This window comes from Equus przewalskii, chromosome 8 (genome assembly GCF_037783145.1).
Source record: "Equus przewalskii isolate Varuska chromosome 8, EquPr2, whole genome shotgun sequence".
Lineage (NCBI taxonomy): Eukaryota > Metazoa > Chordata > Mammalia > Perissodactyla > Equidae > Equus > Equus przewalskii.
The window spans coordinates 84,104,074-84,121,834 of record NC_091838.1 but is presented as its reverse complement, the minus strand read 5'-3'; the positions used below and the strand labels follow the sequence as shown (position 1 = coordinate 84,121,834).

Below are 17,761 nucleotides of genomic sequence, written 5' to 3'. Positions count from 1 at the left end.
AGCCTGGTGAGCGACCAAGGTCAAGGGCACTCACGGCCTGCAGGGGTGAGGGCGAGTGGCTGCCAGATTCAGGGATGGAGCGGCATAGTCAGGGGCAGGCGTAGGGGCAGTGGGGTCCAGGGTCAGGTGGAGTGCAGGGAGATGCTGGCCAGTGTCTGGGCCACAGTAGTACTTTGGAAAGTTCCCTCTGGAGGTGGGGAGGGGGGCGGTGACTAGAGGAGTTAACGGGTTGGTCAGGGGCAGGATGGGAGTTGGAGGTCAGTGCAGTGGGACATGGGTGTGAGGGAACAGCGAGGTGAATGGCAGGGTTCCAGAGTGGAGGCAGGTGGCTGGCCAGACCTGCCATGAGCCCCCTGACCCTCTAAGCCCCTGGGGTAAGTGGAGACCTGATTCAGCCTTCCTGTCTCCAGTCCTTTCACTGTAGATGGTTCTGCTGACATCTTGTGTCTGTTGTCTGGGGCAGGCACAGTCAGAAGGACGGAGGAGGCTGCTGGGTGTGGTACCCACGTGCCCCATGGCAGGGGTGGGGAGCACCCAGGAGGGGCCCTGGGGCCTTCTGGGCGTGCTTGGCGGGGAACCATGGAGGAGAGAGGAGGCTGAAAGGTTCTGTTGGCTGGGAGCTCCTGTGGTCAGGAGTTGGGATCAGTGAAGGCGGGGGGTTCTGAGAGGCTCCCTTGGCTGCAGCATTGGCCTGGGAGAGGACTGGAGAGGTACAGGCAGCTTCAGGGTGGACTCTCACCTGCCTTGGACAGTCCTTGGTCGGGTTTGGCCCTTGGAGGTACTAGGCAGGAGGAGGCGGGTGACCTGCAGTGGGAAGAGGAGGGTGGAGGGAAGAGGATGTTGTGGGGCCAGAGTGCAGCTGGGGCCCTTCTTCTGGAGAATGCAGTGAGTGGCCTGGGACGAAGGGTGGGCCCTCCGTCCTGGCCTGGAAGGAAGGAGGATCAGTGGGATCTGTTGGGAGCCAAGCTCTGGTGGCCTGGCTGGGCCACGCAGTTTGTGTATCTGGCCCCACTGCGCCCTGGGGACAGTAGGAGAGACCTCCTGATGTCAGAGCAGGGGGGTGCCAGGGGTGCTTGCTCATTGCCCAGGATGGCAGGTGGGTCTTCATAGACCTTCCTCCAGGCCACCTGGGTCTGGACACAGGGTGCTGGTCTCTGAGCTGCCCTCCCTTGCAGGACGAGAGAGACCAACTAAACGAGTACAGAGGGCACCTCTCAGGCCTGGCCAGGCGGGCCAAGGCCATTGTGCAGCTGAAGCCCCGCAACCCAGCCCACCCTGTGCGGGGCCGTGTGCCACTGCTGGCCGTGTGTGACTACAAGCAGGTGGAGGTACGAGCAGAGCTCACACATGCAGGGTTGTGGCTGGGCAGGGCTTGCACATTGGGGTGTGGGGGGGGCTGGGTGTGGCTACACTGTGACGGCTCTGTCTGCCCCAGGTGACTGTGCATAAGGGTGACGAGTGCCAGCTGGTGGGCCCCGCACAGCCATCCCACTGGAAGGTGCTTAGCAGTTCTGGCAGCGAGGCTGCTGTGCCCTCTGTGTGCTTCCTTGTGCCCCCGCCCAACCAGGAGGCCCAGGAGGCCATTACCAGGTAGGTGGTTGGGGGTTTGGTGGCTGGAGTGGGTGGCAGTGGGCAGTGCCCACACGCCTCTGACCATGTCCCTGACCTGCCAGGCTGGAGGCTCAGCACCAGGCCTTGGTTACACTCTGGCACCAGCTGCACGTGGACATGAAGAGCCTTTTGGCGTGGCAGAGCCTCAGCCGCGATGTACAGCTCATCCGCTCCTGGTCCCTGGTCACGGTATGACTGCCTCCTCAGCTGCCCTTGGGGGAGGGACGGGAGGCAGCTTCCTGCGGGCCGAGCCTGCCCCGCCTGTGCTCAGCCCTGCATGCCCCATGCCGTCCACAGTTCCGCACCATGAAGCCGGAGGAGCAACGCCAAGCCCTGCGCAGCCTGGAGCTGCACTACCAGGCCTTCCTTCGGGACAGCCAGGATGCTGGTGGCTTCGGGCCCGAGGACCGGCTGCAGGCTGAGCGCGAGTATGGCTCCTGCAGCCACCATTACCAGCAGCTGCTGCAGAGCTTGGAGCAGGGTAGGTGGCGGGCAGGCCCGGGCTGGGGTGGAAGGCTGTGGGCCGAGCAGCCGTGTGAGCGGAGCAGCCGTGTGAGCGGGACGTGTTCCCCAGGCGAGCAGGAGGAGTCCCGCTGTCAGCGCTGCATCTCGGAGCTCAAGGACATCCGGCTGCAGCTGGAGGCCTGTGAGACACGCACCGTGCACCGCCTGCGGCTGCCGCTGGACAAGGAGCCCGCGCGGGAGTGTGCCCAGCGCATCGCCGAGCAGCAGGCAGGCGCTGTCCCGTCCTGTCCCCCTCCCGTCCCTCCTCCCCCCATGCCCTCCCTACTTCAGCCTTCAAGGGGTGCTGTGTGCTGGGTCCCGTGGTCAGCTTGCCTCCTCCTTGGTCTCTCCTCAGAAAGCACAGGCTGAGGTCGAGGGACTGGGTAAGGGGGTCGCCCGGCTTTCTGCCGAGGCCGAGAAGGTCCTGGCCCTGCCCGAGCCATCACCTGCTGCCCCCACTCTGCGCTCGGAGCTGGAACTGACCCTGGGCAAGTTGGAGCAAGTCCGCAGCCTGTCCGCCATTTACCTGGAGAAGTGAGTGCACCTGTCAGCAGCCGGGGGCTGCTGTGACCAGAGGAGGGTTCTGAGCAGAGGGAGGCCTGACCGCTGTGTGCTGGGGGAGGACAGGCTCATGGGCAGGCAGACGGGGGCAAGGAGGTAGGGTCTGTTGAGGGACCCAGGGCACCATCGTTGGAGAGGTCAGGAGAGAGAGGAATGCCAGAAGGGGAGGTGGCCAGTAGCCAGTGGGGTTCAGACATGGGGCTCGGCCACATGGGGGGAACGGGTGACCTTGGGGGAGGGGCTTCTTGGCGGTGGGTGGGAGTGAGGACTTGTGGCAGGTGGTTAGCGGTGGGGCAGCGAGTGAGATAGCAGAGGGCCCGAGCTGGTGAGAAGGCCCAATGCCAAGGTCTTTTTGGGGGGCCTGTACCCCCCATCTCCCAATTTGCTTCCCCCACGGTCCCTTCTTGCCCCAGGGCCCCTGAGAAATGCAGAGTCCTCACCAGGGCCCTCTTCCTCCTGGCTGCCCGTCTCCCACCCAGCCGCAGAGCGCTCTCGTATTCTTTGTGGTTTATTTCAGCGTGTATATTCACGTAGTTCAAAGATTCACTTCTAGAAGCTTCCTGAGAAGTCCTCCTCTGCTCTCTCTTCTCAGTCTCATCACTGACTCCCTCTCTAAGGGCCCAGTCTTGTTACTGAATGTTTCATGGTCTCTGACAACACTTCAAACAATGCGTCCACCCCTCCCCGCCCTTCCCCGCAGAGGCTGACACGCTGTTTGAGAGAAGTGTCACCCTCTGGCACATGGTGTCCCCCTCACCCAGGGTTTCTCCCAGGCCCCAAGGGCAGCTGGCTCAGTGCTCCCTGCCTCGGGGCCTTGGGGCCTCCTGTTCCCCTGGCCAGTACACCCTCCTTCCAGGACTCAGGCTGGAGCTGAAATGTCCCTGTGTCTTAGAGGTCCCTGGCCACCCTCTCCCCAGGCTCTGTTCTGCTCCCCGAAGCCCATGACCACAGGCTCAGCCAACCATGAGGGCTCTGGTCCCACCGTGTTGTGCTTGCTGCTGCCTCGAGCCCACCCCTTCCCCAGCTCTGAGCTGCGCTCTCCCCACTAGGCTCAAGACCATCAGTCTGGTGATCCGCAGCACACATGGGGCCGAGGAGGTGCTCAAGGCCCACGAGGAGCAGCTCAAGGAAGCCCAGGCTGTGCCTGCCACCCTCCCAGAGCTCGAGGCCACCAAGGCCGCACTAAAGGTACTGCTGCTGGGCCTGCGCCTTGCTGCGGGGGCTGGGGGATCTAGGGGCCAGTGGCAGGGCCTCAGGCTGAAACGGCACCCACGCCTCTGGCCCCCAACAGAAGCTGCGGGCCCAGGCGGAGGCACAGCAGCCCATGTTCGATGCCCTGCGGGATGAGCTGCGGGGCGCGCAGGAGGTGGGCGAGCGGCTGCAGCAGCGGCACGGAGAGAGGGACGTGGAAGTGGAGCGCTGGCGTGAGCGGGTTGCCCAGCTGCTGGAGCGCTGGCAGGCTGTGCTGGCCCAGACTGATCTGCGGCAGCGTGAGCTCGAGCAGCTGGGCCGCCAGCTGCGTTACTACCGTGAGAGCGCGGACCCACTGGGCGCCTGGCTGCAGGACGCTAAGCGGCGGCAGGAGCAGATCCAGGCCATGGTGCTGGCTGACAGCCGGGCCGTGCGGGAGCAGCTGCGGCAGGAAAAGGTGGGCATGGGCCAGGTGCAGGCGGGAGTGGGCAGCGGTGGGGGGCGCACTCTGTGGCCGCTGACCACTCTCCCCTCCTAGGCACTGCTGGAGGAGATCGAGCGCCACGGGGAGAAGGTGGAGGAATGCCAGAGGTTTGCGAAGCAATACATCAACGCCATCAAGGTAAGGCTACCTGGCCACCTGCTGCCCTTGTGGGGGCCTGGTGATCCAGAGAAGACTTGCTGGGAGACGGGTCTGGGACCCTAGGGGTGTCCCCCAAGTCCAGGCCACACTGGTAAAAGCCTGTGGTCAGGTTCAGGGGCAGGGTGAGGGGAGGGTGGAACCGGTGGCTGACTGGTGTGTCCTCACAGGATTATGAGCTCCAGCTCGTCACATACAAGGCACAGCTTGAGCCGGTGGCCTCCCCGGCCAAGAAGCCCAAGGTCCAGTCCGGGTCAGAGAGCGTCATCCAAGAGGTAAGGCTGAGGGGCGGGGCTGGCGGGGGGAGGCCCAGCCTAACTTAGATTGAGGGGCTGAGTGGGCCTCGTGGGCCCCAGGGCTCGGGGCAGGGCTGACCTGCCTGCCCTCTCCTGCCCCCTAGTATGTGGACTTGCGCACACGCTACAGTGAGCTGACCACACTCACGAGCCAGTACATCAAGTTCATCAGCGAGACGCTGCGGCGCATGGAGGAGGAGGAGGTATGGCCCACCGTGGGTGGGGAGGCCGTCCTGCTGCCCGCCTCGCCCCAGAGGCAGCCTTTAAGAAGCCATCTGGGGCCACTTAGCACCGCTCTCCCCATTCCCCTCCTGCCTGGTGCCACCAGCGTTTCTCCTGCAGTACAGCCTGCCCTATCTTGGCCTGGTGTGCGCTGCACTGCTCTGCCCGCGGTGGCTGGTGCCTCCTCTTTCTCCTGTGTGTTAGCACGTCCCCTGTCAGGCGTCTCACTGCCTCTCTCGTATGCATTCTTCCTTGGGATTCCGTGCTGGCATCTCCCACCTGGCCACTTGCTCTGGAAGAGCTAGGAGTGGTGTCAGGTTATGGGGGCTGGGAAGGGGTGTCCCAAGGTGCCTCGGCGGGGCAGGGTGCCCACCTGTCCTGTTCCTCCTGCCTCGTGGGTGGCCCCGCAGTCTGGCCTACCTGCAGCCGCCTCTCTGCTCAGAGCCACAGGCTTGCAAGTCCCTCTTCGGAGCTGGCTCACTCCTGCGCTGCTCTCCTACGCTGGCAACCCCACACCTCCTGACCACACTGGGCTGTGGGAATGGACCTGGGTCAGGGAGGGGACCTGTGGGGCCCCTGTGGCCAGAACCAGGTCAGCAGGCGTTCGGTGGTGCTCAGGCAGGGTTGTGCGGTGGATGCGGCTCACAGGCACTGCGAACTTCCTGCTTTGCTCTCTCTCTCTCTCCCTGTCTGTCTCCGTCGCCTGTCTGCGGGAAGAGGGGAGGACGCCTGGGCCTCCTTCCCCGGGCTGGTGAGCACGGTGGGGCCAGGCTGCGCTCGCTGCCCTGAGTGCCCTGGGCGGGTGCACGCTCTCTCCCTCGGCCGGGCTGTGACCTCTGTCCTCCCTCGAACCCCCCGCACCGCGCTGTCGGAGTGAACTGTGGTGGTGCCGTGTCATGTGAAGGCCTGGCGGCTTGCTCCGTGCTCACCGCTCTCTCTGGTTCTCTCCCTCTCTCTGCCGCGGCCACAGAGGCTGGCTGAGCAGCAGCGGGCAGAGGAGCGGGAGCGACTGGCCGAGGTGGAGGCCGCACTAGAGAAGCAGCGGCAGCTGGCCGAAGCACACGCCCAGGCGAAGGCACAGGCAGAGCAGGAGGCACAGGAGCTGCAGCGGCGCATGCAGGAGGAGGTGGCCCGGCGGGAAGAGGCAGCGGTGGATGCGCAGCAGCAGAAGCGCAGCATCCAGGAGGAGCTGCAGCACCTGCGGCAGAGCTCGGAGGCAGAGATCCAGGCCAAGGCTCGGCAGGTGGAGGCAGCTGAACGCAGCCGGCTGCGCATCGAGGAGGAGATCCGTGTGGTGCGCCTGCAGCTGGAGGCAACTGAGCGCCAGCGCGGTGGGGCTGAGGGTGAACTACAGGCACTGCGTGCGCGGGCAGAGGAGGCCGAGGCACAGAAGCGGCAGGCGCAGGAAGAGGCAGAGCGCTTGCGGCGGCAGGTGCAAGATGAGACCCAGCGCAAGCGGCAGGCAGAGGCGGAGCTGGCCGTGCGTGTGAAGGCTGAGGCCGAGGCGGCTCGCGAGAAGCAGCGGGCCCTGCAGGCACTGGAGGAGTTTCGCCTGCAGGCTGAGGAAGCAGAGCGACGTCTGCGGCAGGCCGAGGCGGAGCGGGCACGCCAGGTACAAGTGGCCCTGGAGACGGCACAGCGCAGCGCGGAGGTGGAACTACAGAGCAAGCGCGCCTCCTTTGCGGAGAAGACGGCGCAGCTGGAGCGCACCCTGCAGGAGGAGCACGTGGCTGTGGCGCAGCTGCGGGAGGAGGCCGAGCGGCGGGCGCAGCAGCAGGCTGAGGCCGAGCGCGCCCGCGAGGAGGCTGAGCGGGAACTGGAGCGCTGGCAGCTGAAGGCCAATGAGGCACTGCGGCTGCGGCTGCAAGCGGAGGAGGTGGCGCAGCAGAAGAGCCTGGCCCAGGCCGAGGCAGAGAAGCAGAAGGAGGAGGCAGAGCGGGAGGCACGGCGGCGAGGCAAGGCGGAGGAGCAGGCTGTGCGGCAGCGGGAGCTAGCAGAGCAGGAGCTGGAGAAGCAGCGGCAGCTGGCAGAGGGCACCGCGCAGCAGCGCCTGGCAGCAGAGCAGGAGCTGATCCGGCTGCGGGCTGAGACAGAGCAGGGGGAGCAGCAGCGGCAGCTGCTGGAGGAGGAGTTGGCGCGGCTGCAACATGAGGCGGCCGCGGCCACGCAGAAGCGCCAGGAGCTGGAAGCTGAGCTGGCCAAGGTGCGGGCCGAGATGGAGGTGCTGCTAGCTAGCAAGGCGCGGGCCGAGGAGGAGTCGCGCTCCACCAGCGAGAAGTCCAAGCAGAGGCTGGAAGCTGAGGCCAGTCGGTTCCGTGAGCTGGCCGAGGAAGCCGCCCGCCTGCGCGCCCTGGCCGAGGAAGCCAAGCGTCAGCGGCAGCTGGCTGAGGAGGACGCAGCGCGGCAGCGGGCAGAGGCGGAGCGGGTGCTTGCCGAGAAGCTAGCTGCCATTGGCGAGGCCACACGGCTCAAGACTGAGGCGGAGATCGCGCTGAAGGAGAAGGAGGCGGAGAATGAGCGCTTGCGGCGGCTGGCAGAGGATGAGGCCTTCCAGCGGCGGCGGTTAGAGGAGCAGGCGGCCCAGCACAAGGCTGACATCGAGGAGCGGCTGGCACAGCTGCGCAAGGCATCGGAGAGTGAGCTGGAGCGGCAGAAAGGGCTGGTGGAAGATACGCTGCGGCAGCGGCGGCAGGTGGAGGAGGAGATCCTGGCCCTCAAGGTGAGCTTCGAGAAGGCAGCTGCCGGCAAGGCAGAGCTGGAGCTAGAGCTGGGGCGCATCCGCAGCAATGCCGAGGACACGCTGCGCAGCAAGGAGCAGGCGGAGCTGGAGGCCATGCGGCAGCGGCAGCTGGCAGCCGAGGAGGAGCAGCGGCGCCGTGAGGCTGAGGAGCGTGTGCAGAAGAGCCTGGCGGCTGAGGAGGAGGCTGCGCGGCAGCGTAAGGCTGCGCTGGAGGAGGTGGAGCGGCTCAAAGCCAAGGTGGAGGAGGCACGGCGCCTGCGTGAGCGAGCAGAGCAGGAGTCTGCGCGGCAGCTGCAGCTGGCTCAGGACGCTGCCCAGAAGCGGCTGCAGGCGGAGGAGAAGGCTCACGCCTTTGCAGTGCAGCAAAAGGAGCAGGAGCTGCAGCAGACGCTCCAGCAAGAACAGAGCATGCTGGAGCGGCTGCGTGGCGAGGCAGAGGCGGCACGGCGGGCGGCCGAGGAGGCAGAGGAGGCGCGGGAGCGGGCCGAGAGGGAGGCAGCACAGTCTCGGCGGCAGGTGGAGGAGGCAGAGCGGCTGAAGCAGTCAGCAGAGGAGCAGGCGCAGGCGCAGGCGCAGGCACAGGCCGCCGCAGAGAAGCTGCGCAAGGAAGCTGAGCAGGAGGCGGCGCGGCGGGCACAGGCAGAGCAGGCGGCCTTGCGGCAGAAGCAGGCGGCCGACGCGGAGATGGAGAAGCACAAGAAGTTTGCTGAGCAGACACTGCGGCAGAAGGCGCAGGTGGAACAGGAGCTGACGACGCTGCGGCTGCAGTTGGAGGAGACTGACCACCAGAAAAGCATCTTGGATGAGGAGCTGCAGCGGCTGAAGGCGGAGGTGACAGAGGCAGCCCGCCAGCGCAGCCAGGTGGAGGAGGAGCTCTTCTCTCTGCGCGTGCAGATGGAGGAGCTGGGCAAGCTCAAGGCACGCATTGAGGCGGAGAACCGTGCGCTCATCCTGCGCGACAAGGACAACACACAGCGCGTCCTGCAGGAGGAGGCTGAGAAGATGAAGCACGTGGCAGAGGAGGCTGCGCGTCTGAGTGTGGCAGCCCAGGAGGCGGCACGGCTGCGGGAGCTGGCCGAGGAGGACCTGGCACAGCAGCGGGCCCTGGCCGAGAAGATGCTCAAGGAGAAGATGCAGGCGGTGCAGGAGGCCACACGGCTCAAGGCCGAGGCCGAGCTGCTGCAGCAGCAGAAGGAGCTTGCACAAGAGCAGGCCCGGCGGCTGCAGGAGGACAAGGAGCAGATGGCACAGCAGCTGGAGCAGGAGACTCAGGGCTTCCAGCGGACACTGGAGGCAGAGCGACAGCGGCAGCTGGAGATGAGCGCCGAGGCTGAGCGCCTCAAGCTGCGAGTGGCTGAGATGAGCCGGGCCCAGGCCCGGGCTGAGGAGGACGCCCAGCGCTTCCGGAAGCAAGCTGAGGAGATAGGCGAGAAGCTGCACCGCACTGAGCTCGCCACGCAGGAGAAGGTGACGCTGGTGCAGACGCTCGAGATCCAGAGGCAGCAGAGTGACCACGACGCTGAGCGCCTGCGGCAGGCTATCGCCGAGCTGGAGCGTGAGAAGGAGAAGCTCAAGCAGGAGGCCAAGTTGCTGCAGCTCAAGTCTGAGGAGGTACCAGCTCTCTCTCCACACGCGAGTGGGCAGGCTCGAGGGGGGAGGGTCTGCTCTTGGATAGGGCAGCGGGGGTTCCCAAGGTCCCCAATGTCCCTGACTGCTCCCTGCCCCCTTTACAGATGCAAACAGTACAGCAGGAGCAGCTGCTGCAGGAGACGCAGGCCCTGCAGCAGAGCTTCCTCTCCGAGAAGGACACCTTGTTGCAGCGGGAGCGCTTCATCGAGCAGGAGAAGGCCAAGCTAGAGCAGCTCTTCCAGGACGAGGTGGCCAAGGCGCAGAAGCTGCGTGAAGAGCAGCAGCGGCAGCAGAAGCAGATGGAGGAGGAGAAGCAGCAGCTGGTGGCCAGCATGGAGGAGGCCCGGCAGCGGCAGCGGGAGGCCGAGGAGGGGGTGCGACGCAAGCAAGAGGAGCTGCAGCGCCTGGAGCAGCAGCGGCAGCAGCAGGAGAAGCTGCTGGCGGAGGAGAACCAGAGGCTGCGTGAGCGGCTGCAGCGCCTGGAGGAGGAGCACCGGGCTGCACTGGCACATTCGGAGGAGATTGCTGCCTCTCAGGCCACTGCTGTCAAAGCCCTGCCCAATGGCCGGGACGCCCCCGACGGCCCAGCCACAGAGGCGGAGCCTGAGCATGCTTTTGACGGCTTGCGGCAGAAGGTGCCAGCCCAGCGGCTGCAGGAGGTGGGCATCCTGAGCACGGAGGAGCTGCAGCGGCTGGTGCAGGGCCGCACCACGGTGGCCGAGCTCGCGCAGCGGGAGGATGTGCGCCGCTACCTGCAGGGCCGCAGCAGTATTGCTGGGCTGCTGCTGAAGCCTGCCAACGAGAAGCTGAGCATCTACACAGCCCTGCGGAGGCAGCTGCTGAGCCCGGGCACAGCGCTCATCCTGCTCGAGGCCCAGGCGGCCTCAGGCTTCCTCCTGGACCCTGTGCAGAACCGACGGCTGACGGTCAATGAGGCCGTGAAGGAGGGCGTTGTGGGCCCTGAGCTACACCACAAGCTGCTGTCGGCCGAGCGTGCCGTCACCGGCTATAAGGATCCCTACACCGGGGAGCAGATCTCCCTCTTCCAGGCCATGAAGAAGGACCTCATCGTGAGGGACCACGGCATCCGCCTGCTGGAGGCCCAGATCGCCACGGGCGGCGTCATCGACCCCGTGCACAGCCACCGCGTGCCCGTGGAGGTGGCCTACCAGCGCGGCTACTTCGACGAGGAGATGAACCGTGTGCTGGCGGACCCGAGCGACGACACCAAGGGCTTCTTCGACCCCAACACGCACGAGAACCTCACCTACCTGCAGCTGCTGGAGCGCTGCGTGGAGGACCCCGAGACGGGCCTGCGCCTCCTGCCACTCACAGATCAGGCTGCCAAGGGCGGTGAGCTCGTCTACACCGACTCTGAGGCCCGGGACGTGTTCGAGAAAGCCACCGTGTCCGCGCCATTTGGCAAGTTCCAGGGCAAGACAGTGACCATCTGGGAGCTCATCAACTCTGAGTATTTCACAGCTGAGCAGCGGCGCGACCTCCTGCGGCAGTTCCGCACGGGCAAGGTCACCGTGGAGAAGATCATCAAGATTGTCATCACGGTGGTCGAGGAGCACGAACAGAAGAGCCAGCTCTGCTTTGAGGGCCTGCGTGCCCTGGTGCCCGCTGCCGAGCTGCTCGAGAGCGGGGTCATCGACCACAACCTCTACCGCCAGCTGCAGCGGGGCGAGCGCTCGGTGCGAGAGGTAGCCGAGGTGGATGCCGTGCGTCAGGCCCTGCGGGGCACCAATGTCATCGCAGGCGTGTGGCTGGAGGAGGCAGGGCAGAAGCTGAGCATCTACGAGGCCCTCAAGAAAGACCTGCTACAACCAGAGGTGGCCGTGGCCCTGCTGGAGGCCCAGGCCGGCACAGGGCACATCATCGACCCTGCCACGAGCGCCCGGCTGACTGTGGACGAGGCAGTGCGCTCCGGCCTGGTGGGGCCCGAGCTGCACGAGAAGCTGCTGTCAGCTGAGAAGGCCGTGACGGGCTATAAGGACCCCTACTCAGGGAAAAGCGTCTCTCTGTTCCAGGCCCTGAAGAAGGGACTCATCCCCAAGGAGCAGGGTCTGCGTCTGCTGGATGCCCAACTGTCCACAGGCGGCATCGTGGACCCCAGCAAGAGCCACCGTGTGCCCCTGGACGTTGCCTATGCCCGGGGCTACTTAGACAAGGAGACCAGCAAAGCCTTGTCAGCACCCAGGGATGATGCCAAGACCTACTACGACCCCAGTGCGTGTGAGCCGGTCACCTATGGCCAGCTCCAGCAGCAGTGCCGGCCTGACCAGCTGACGGGGCTGAGCCTGCTGCCAGTCTCAGAGAAGGCTGCACGGGCCCGTCAGGAGGAGCTCTACTCCGAGCTCCAGGCCCGGGAGACCTTTCAGAAGGCCACTGTCGAGGTCCCCGTGGGCAGCTTCAAGGGCAGGACGGTGACAGTGTGGGAGCTCATTAGCTCCGAGTACTTCACGGAGGAGCAGAGGAAGGAGCTGCTGCGGCAGTTCCGCACGGGCAAGGTCACCGTGGAGAAGATCATCAAGATCCTCATCACCATTGTCGAGGAGGTGGAGACCGTGCGGCAGGAGAGGCTCTCCTTCAGTGGGCTCCGTGCCCCGGTGCCAGCCAGTGAGCTCCTGGCCTCCAGGGTCCTCAGCAAGGCCCAGTTTGAGCAGCTCAAAGATGGCAGGACATCGGTCAAGGACCTGTCGGAGGTGGACTCCGTGCGGACGCTCCTGCAGGGCAGTGGCTGCCTTGCTGGCATCTACCTGGAGGAGTCTAAGGAGAAGGTGACCATCTATGAGGCCATGCGGCGGGGCCTCCTCAGGCCCAGCACGGCCACTCTCCTGCTTGAAGCCCAGGCAGCTACCGGCTTTCTGGTGGACCCTGTGCGCAATCAGCGCCTGTATGTCCATGAGGCCGTGAAGGCTGGCATTGTGGGCCCTGAGCTGCATGAGAAGCTGCTGTCAGCCGAGAAAGCCGTGACAGGCTACAAGGACCCTTACTCAGGCACAACCATCTCCCTCTTCCAGGCCATGAAGAAGGGCCTCGTAGTCAGGGACCACGCCATCCGCCTGCTGGAGGCCCAGATCGCCACGGGCGGCATCATCGACCCCGTGCACAGCCACCGCGTGCCCGTGGAGGTGGCCTACCAGCGCGGCTACTTCGACGAGGAGATGAACCACGTGCTGGCGGACCCGAGCGACGACACCAAGGGCTTCTTCGACCCCAACACGCACGAGAACCTCACCTACCTGCAGCTGCTGGAGCGCTGCGTGGAGGACCCCGAGACGGGCCTGCGCCTCCTGCCGCTCAAAGGGGCAGAGAAGGTGGAGGTGGTGGAGACCACGCAGGTGTACACCGAGGAGGAGACCCGGAGGGCGTTCGAGGAGACGCAGATCGACATCCCTGGCGGCGGCAGCCATGGTGGCTCCACTATGTCCCTGTGGGAGGTGATGCAGTCAGACCTGATCCCCGAGGAGCAGCGGGCCCGGCTGATGGCCGACTTCCAGGCCGGCCGGGTGACCAAGGAGCGCATGATCATCATCATCATCGAGATCATCGAGAAGACCGAGATCATTCGCCAGCAGAACCTGGCTTCCTACGATTACATCCGCCGCCGCCTCACCGCTGAGGACCTGTACGAGGCCCGGGTCATCTCCCGAGAGACCTACAGCCTGCTCCGGGAGGGCGCCAAGAGCCTCCGCGAGGTGCTCGAGGCGGAGTCTGCCTGGCGCTACCTCTACGGCACAGGCTGTGTGGCCGGCGTCTATGTGCCCGGCTCCAGGCAGACACTGACCATCTACCAGGCCCTCAAGAAGGGGCTGCTGAGTGCCGAGGTGGCCCGCTTACTGCTGGAGGCACAGGCAGCCACAGGCTTCCTGCTGGACCCGGTGAAGGGCGAGCGGCTGACGGTAGATGAAGCCGTGCGGAAGGGCCTGGTGGGCCCTGAGCTGCACGACCGGCTGCTCTCAGCTGAGCGGGCCGTGACCGGCTACCGCGACCCCTACACGGAGCAGACTATCTCGCTCTTCCAGGCCATGAAGAAGGAGCTGATCCCTGCTGAGGAGGCCCTGCGGCTGCTGGATGCCCAGCTGGCCACAGGCGGCATTGTGGACCCACGTCTGGGCTTCCATCTCCCGCTGGAAGTGGCCTACCAGCGCGGCTACCTCAACAAGGACACGCACGACCAGCTGTCGGAGCCCAGCGAGGTGCGCAGCTACCTGGACCCCTCCACGGATGAGCGCCTCAGCTACACGCAGCTGCTCAAGCGGTGCCGTCGCGACGAGAACAGCGGCCAGCTGCTCCTGCCGCTCTCGGACGCCCGCAAGCTGACCTTCCGTGGCCTGCGCAAGCAGATCACAGTGGAGGAGCTGGTGCGTTCTCAGGTCATGGATGAGGCCACGGCGCTGCAGCTTCAGGAGGGCCTCACCTCCATTGAGGAGGTCTCTAAGAGCCTGCAGAAGTTCCTCGAGGGCACTAGCTGCATTGCCGGCGTCTTCGTCGATTCCACCAAGGAGCGGCTGTCGGTGTACCAGGCCATGAAGAAGGGCATCATCCGCCCCGGCACGGCCTTTGAGCTCCTGGAGGCACAGGCGGCCACTGGCTATGTCATCGACCCCATCAAGGGGCTCAAGCTGACCGTGGAGGAAGCCGTGCGCATGGGCATCGTGGGCCCCGAGTTCAAGGACAAGCTGCTATCGGCAGAACGCGCCGTCACCGGCTATAAGGATCCGTACTCCGGGAAGCTCATCTCCCTTTTCCAGGCCATGAAGAAGGGCCTGATCCTGAAGGACCACGGCATCCGCCTGCTGGAGGCCCAGATCGCCACGGGTGGCATCATTGACCCCGAGGAGAGCCACCGGCTGCCCGTGGAAGTGGCCTACAAGCGAGGCCTCTTTGACGAGGAGATGAACGAGATCCTCACTGACCCCTCGGATGACACCAAGGGCTTCTTTGACCCCAACACGGAGGAGAACCTCACCTACCTACAGCTGATGGAGCGCTGCATCACCGACCCTCAGACGGGCCTGTGCCTCTTGCCACTGAAGGAGAAGAAGCGGGAGCGGAAGACGTCTTCCAAGTCCTCAGTGCGCAAGCGCCGCGTGGTGATCGTGGACCCTGAGACGGGCAAGGAGATGTCAGTGTACGAGGCCTACCGCAAGGGCCTCATTGACCACCAGACGTACCTGGAGCTGTCTGAGCAGGAGTGTGAGTGGGAGGAGATCACCATCTCCTCCTCGGACGGTGTGGTCAAGTCCATGATCATTGACCGCCGCTCAGGCCGCCAGTACGACATCGATGAGGCCATCGCCAAAAACCTCATCGACCGCTCTGCGCTAGACCAGTACCGCGCCGGCACACTCTCCATCACCGAGTTCGCCGACATGCTCTCGGGCAACGCCAGTGGCTTCCGCTCCCGCTCTTCCTCTGTGGGGTCCTCCTCCTCCTACCCCATCAGCCCTGCCGTCACCAGGACCCCGCTGGCCTCCTGGTCTGACCCCACCGAGGAAACGGGCCCTGTGGCTGGCATCCTGGACACGGAGACACTGGAGAAGGTGTCCATCACGGAGGCCATGCACCGCAACCTGGTGGACAATATCACCGGGCAGCGGCTGCTGGAGGCACAGGCCTGCACCGGCGGCATCATCGACCCCAACACCGGCGAGCGCTTCCCTGTCACCGATGCCGTCAACAAGGGCCTGGTGGACAAGATCATGGTGGACCGCATCAACCTGGCCCAGAAGGCCTTCCTTGGCTTCGAGGACCCGCGCACCAAGACCAAGATGTCGGCCGCCCAGGCCCTGAAGAAGGGCTGGCTCTACTACGAGGCCGGCCAGCGCTTCCTGGAGGTGCAGTACCTGACGGGTGGCCTGATTGAGCCCGATGTACCAGGCCGCGTGCCCCTCGACGAGGCCCTGCAGCGCGGCACGGTGGACGCCCGCACCGCCCAGAAGCTGCGAGACGTTGGCGCGCACTCCAAGTACCTCACCTGCCCCAAGACGAAGCTCAAGATCTCCTACAAGGACGCACTGGACCGCAGCATGGTGGAGGAGGGCACGGGGCTGCGGCTGCTGGAGGCCGCTGCCCAGTCCAGCAAGGGCTACTACAGCCCTTACAGCGTCAGCGGCTCCGGCTCCACGGCTGGCTCGCGCACCGGCTCGCGCACGGGCTCCCGGGCTGGCTCTCGCCGTGGCAGTTTTGACGCCACTGGCTCCGGCTTCTCCATGACCTTCTCCTCCTCCTCTTACTCCTCCTCAGGGTATGGCCGCCGCTATGCCTCGGGCCCCACGTCCTCCCTGGGAGGCCCTGAGTCTGCTGTGGCCTGACTCCCTGCCTGCACCCCGCCTCCTGCTCTGCATGTGGCCAGGCTCCCCGCCCAGGCGCTGGGGTCTTTCTTTAATGTTTAAAGGTGTCTTCTTCCCAAGCGGTGCCTAAACTTTAACCAAAAAGACCAGACTAATATATTAATGTATGTCTGCTGTCCAGACAGCCTGTTTCTTGGGGGACAGGGCTGGTCCAGCGCCACTGACCACCTCACCCCAGGTCTCCCTTAGTTCTCTCTTCCTGCCACTCACCACAGCCAGGTGCCTTGGAGGGTCCAGAGCCGGGCCCCCAACCCAGCCCTCCCTTCTTCCAGGAGGGTTCCGTCTGGGCGAGGTTCCCCTGCAGCCCTGTAGGCGGGCCCCACATAACACCCAATCACCAATCCTAGCTGCTCGAGGCAGCGGGGGTTAGCCCCGTTCCTACTGGGGCCCTCAGGGTGGGCATTTTCTCCTGTCTGTTTCCAGAACTGACCTGCTCGCTCAGTGGGCCTTGCTGGGAAGGGAGGGGGTCCTGGGTTAGCCATCTCTTCCAGCCTGCCCAGAGAAGTCCCTTTCCCGTGGGAAGGTGAGTCCAGTCTGCAGCACCAGCTGGTCTGGGCCAGGCCCCAGCCTGTTCCTGGCTCCCGCCAGGCTCCTACACAGATGCAGGCTCTGTTCCCAGTTCCCAGCCCCTGACACTCTCTCCCAAGACCCCAGGCCTCTGGCTTCAGCCTTCCAGCCTCAGCTCCCTAGTAAGTGCCTTCTGTGTCTTCCCTTGCACCCCAGGCCCCAAGGACCCAGACCTGGGGTGGGAGACAGACCTTCCCAGTGAGAGGCTCGCTACTGGCCCAGCTCTCGGGCATGCCAGCCCCGGGCTAGGCTCGGTTTGGCTGAGCTTTCTGCTGGGCTCTTCTCCCCCATGGGCCCGGTGGCCCCTGGAGCCTGTGGAACCCCACCCTGGGGTGCTGCCTGCCTGTCTCTGCCAGGGAGCCTCAGCCCCTTCGTTGAGCCTGGGGACACCAGCAGGGCTGTCTGTGCTGACCTGGGCAGCCCAGCCTGGTGTGGCCCCCTCCTGTTCCATCCAGCCCCTGGCCTTGGTGGCTTCCACCCCCGCCTCCACCCTCTGACTGAGCTTTGCATGTTCCACTAACCCAGGCAGGCGGCGAGTGGAGGTGCCGGGCTTCCAGCTGCCTCTGTGAGGGCAGAACACTAACCTGACCATGGGCGGGCCTGCGGTGCTCGCCCCAATAAAAGCAATTCCAACTTTCCCTTGGGTCTTGCCTCACTTTCTTGTCTTGGGCTCAGGGATGCGTTGGGGTAGGGTGGATACTGCAGCCCCAGGCGCTGAGCTTGGCCACTGTGTCCTGGTCAGGGGCAGAGGAGCGGGGCCTCGGTAAAGATGCCGGCCTGGGGCTGCACGTCTCAGGCGAGAGAAACCCAGACTGAGTGGCCCTGAGCAGAGGGCGAGGCGGCGGGAAGGGTAGACCAAGCGAGGCCGGGCCAGCTGGGGCCCACTGCTGGACGTCCCCCAGCCCCTGTATCAGTCCAGGTGATGACCTGTCACCATGCCCAGTGCCTCGGGCTCAGTTTGTGACTGGTGCTCCCCTCTGAGGTGGCAGTCTTAAATGCCCCGTATCAGTCAGTCACAGGCTGTGTCCCCCCACCGTGTGGAGGGGGCAGTGTGGCCCCCTGGCGAAGTCGGTTCTTGTCAGCCAGGGGTCACCCTCCAGGAAAGGATGCAGTTGAGAGCCTGAGCGCCAGGCAGTGGCTGAAGTGCCAGCAGCTCTGCCGCGGTCCGCTGGCTCCTCACATCCGGTTTATTACAGCTTTTCCAGGATGTTTGCTGGGAAAACTTACAAGAAGCAGGGGAGCGGGGCAAACTGCAGCCCCCCCGAGCGGCTTGCCGTGACGCCATGACGATGCTCATCTCCCTGCTGTGCTGGGGGGGCGGTGACCCAGACCCTCGTCCTTGGGGTTCTGAGTCCTGGTTGCCACATCCTTGTCGGGCTCTGCTCTCCTTACAGTTAAAACCGAGCATAGAAATACTGAGGTGCCCCAGGGCAGCAGC

General features: G+C 65.2%; 1 protein-coding gene across 35 annotated transcripts in view; it reads left to right on the top strand.

Moving 5' to 3' along the window:
• PLEC (plectin) overlaps window positions 1–16,961 on the top strand; it is a 56,529-nt gene extending 39,568 nt beyond the window's left edge. For 34 of the 35 annotated variants that reach the window (XM_070632279.1, XM_070632276.1, XM_070632271.1 and 31 more), the window contains 13 exons: window positions 1,176–1,328; window positions 1,436–1,590; window positions 1,674–1,800; window positions 1,909–2,092; window positions 2,186–2,343; window positions 2,471–2,649; window positions 3,726–3,864; window positions 3,968–4,324; window positions 4,406–4,489; window positions 4,678–4,782; window positions 4,908–5,006; window positions 5,996–9,376; window positions 9,499–16,961. In XM_070632279.1, the coding sequence (XP_070488380.1) occupies window positions 1,176–1,328; window positions 1,436–1,590; window positions 1,674–1,800; window positions 1,909–2,092; window positions 2,186–2,343; window positions 2,471–2,649; window positions 3,726–3,864; window positions 3,968–4,324; window positions 4,406–4,489; window positions 4,678–4,782; window positions 4,908–5,006; window positions 5,996–9,376; window positions 9,499–15,717 (11,340 nt within the window). In that variant the 3' untranslated portion in view covers window positions 15,718–16,961. The remainder of the gene's footprint in view (window positions 1–1,175; window positions 1,329–1,435; window positions 1,591–1,673; window positions 1,801–1,908; window positions 2,093–2,185; window positions 2,344–2,470; window positions 2,650–3,725; window positions 3,865–3,967; window positions 4,325–4,405; window positions 4,490–4,677; window positions 4,783–4,907; window positions 5,007–5,995; window positions 9,377–9,498) is intronic. The other variant, XM_070632299.1, reaches the window with a different exon arrangement.
• Window positions 16,962–17,761: the final 800 nt, after the last annotated feature.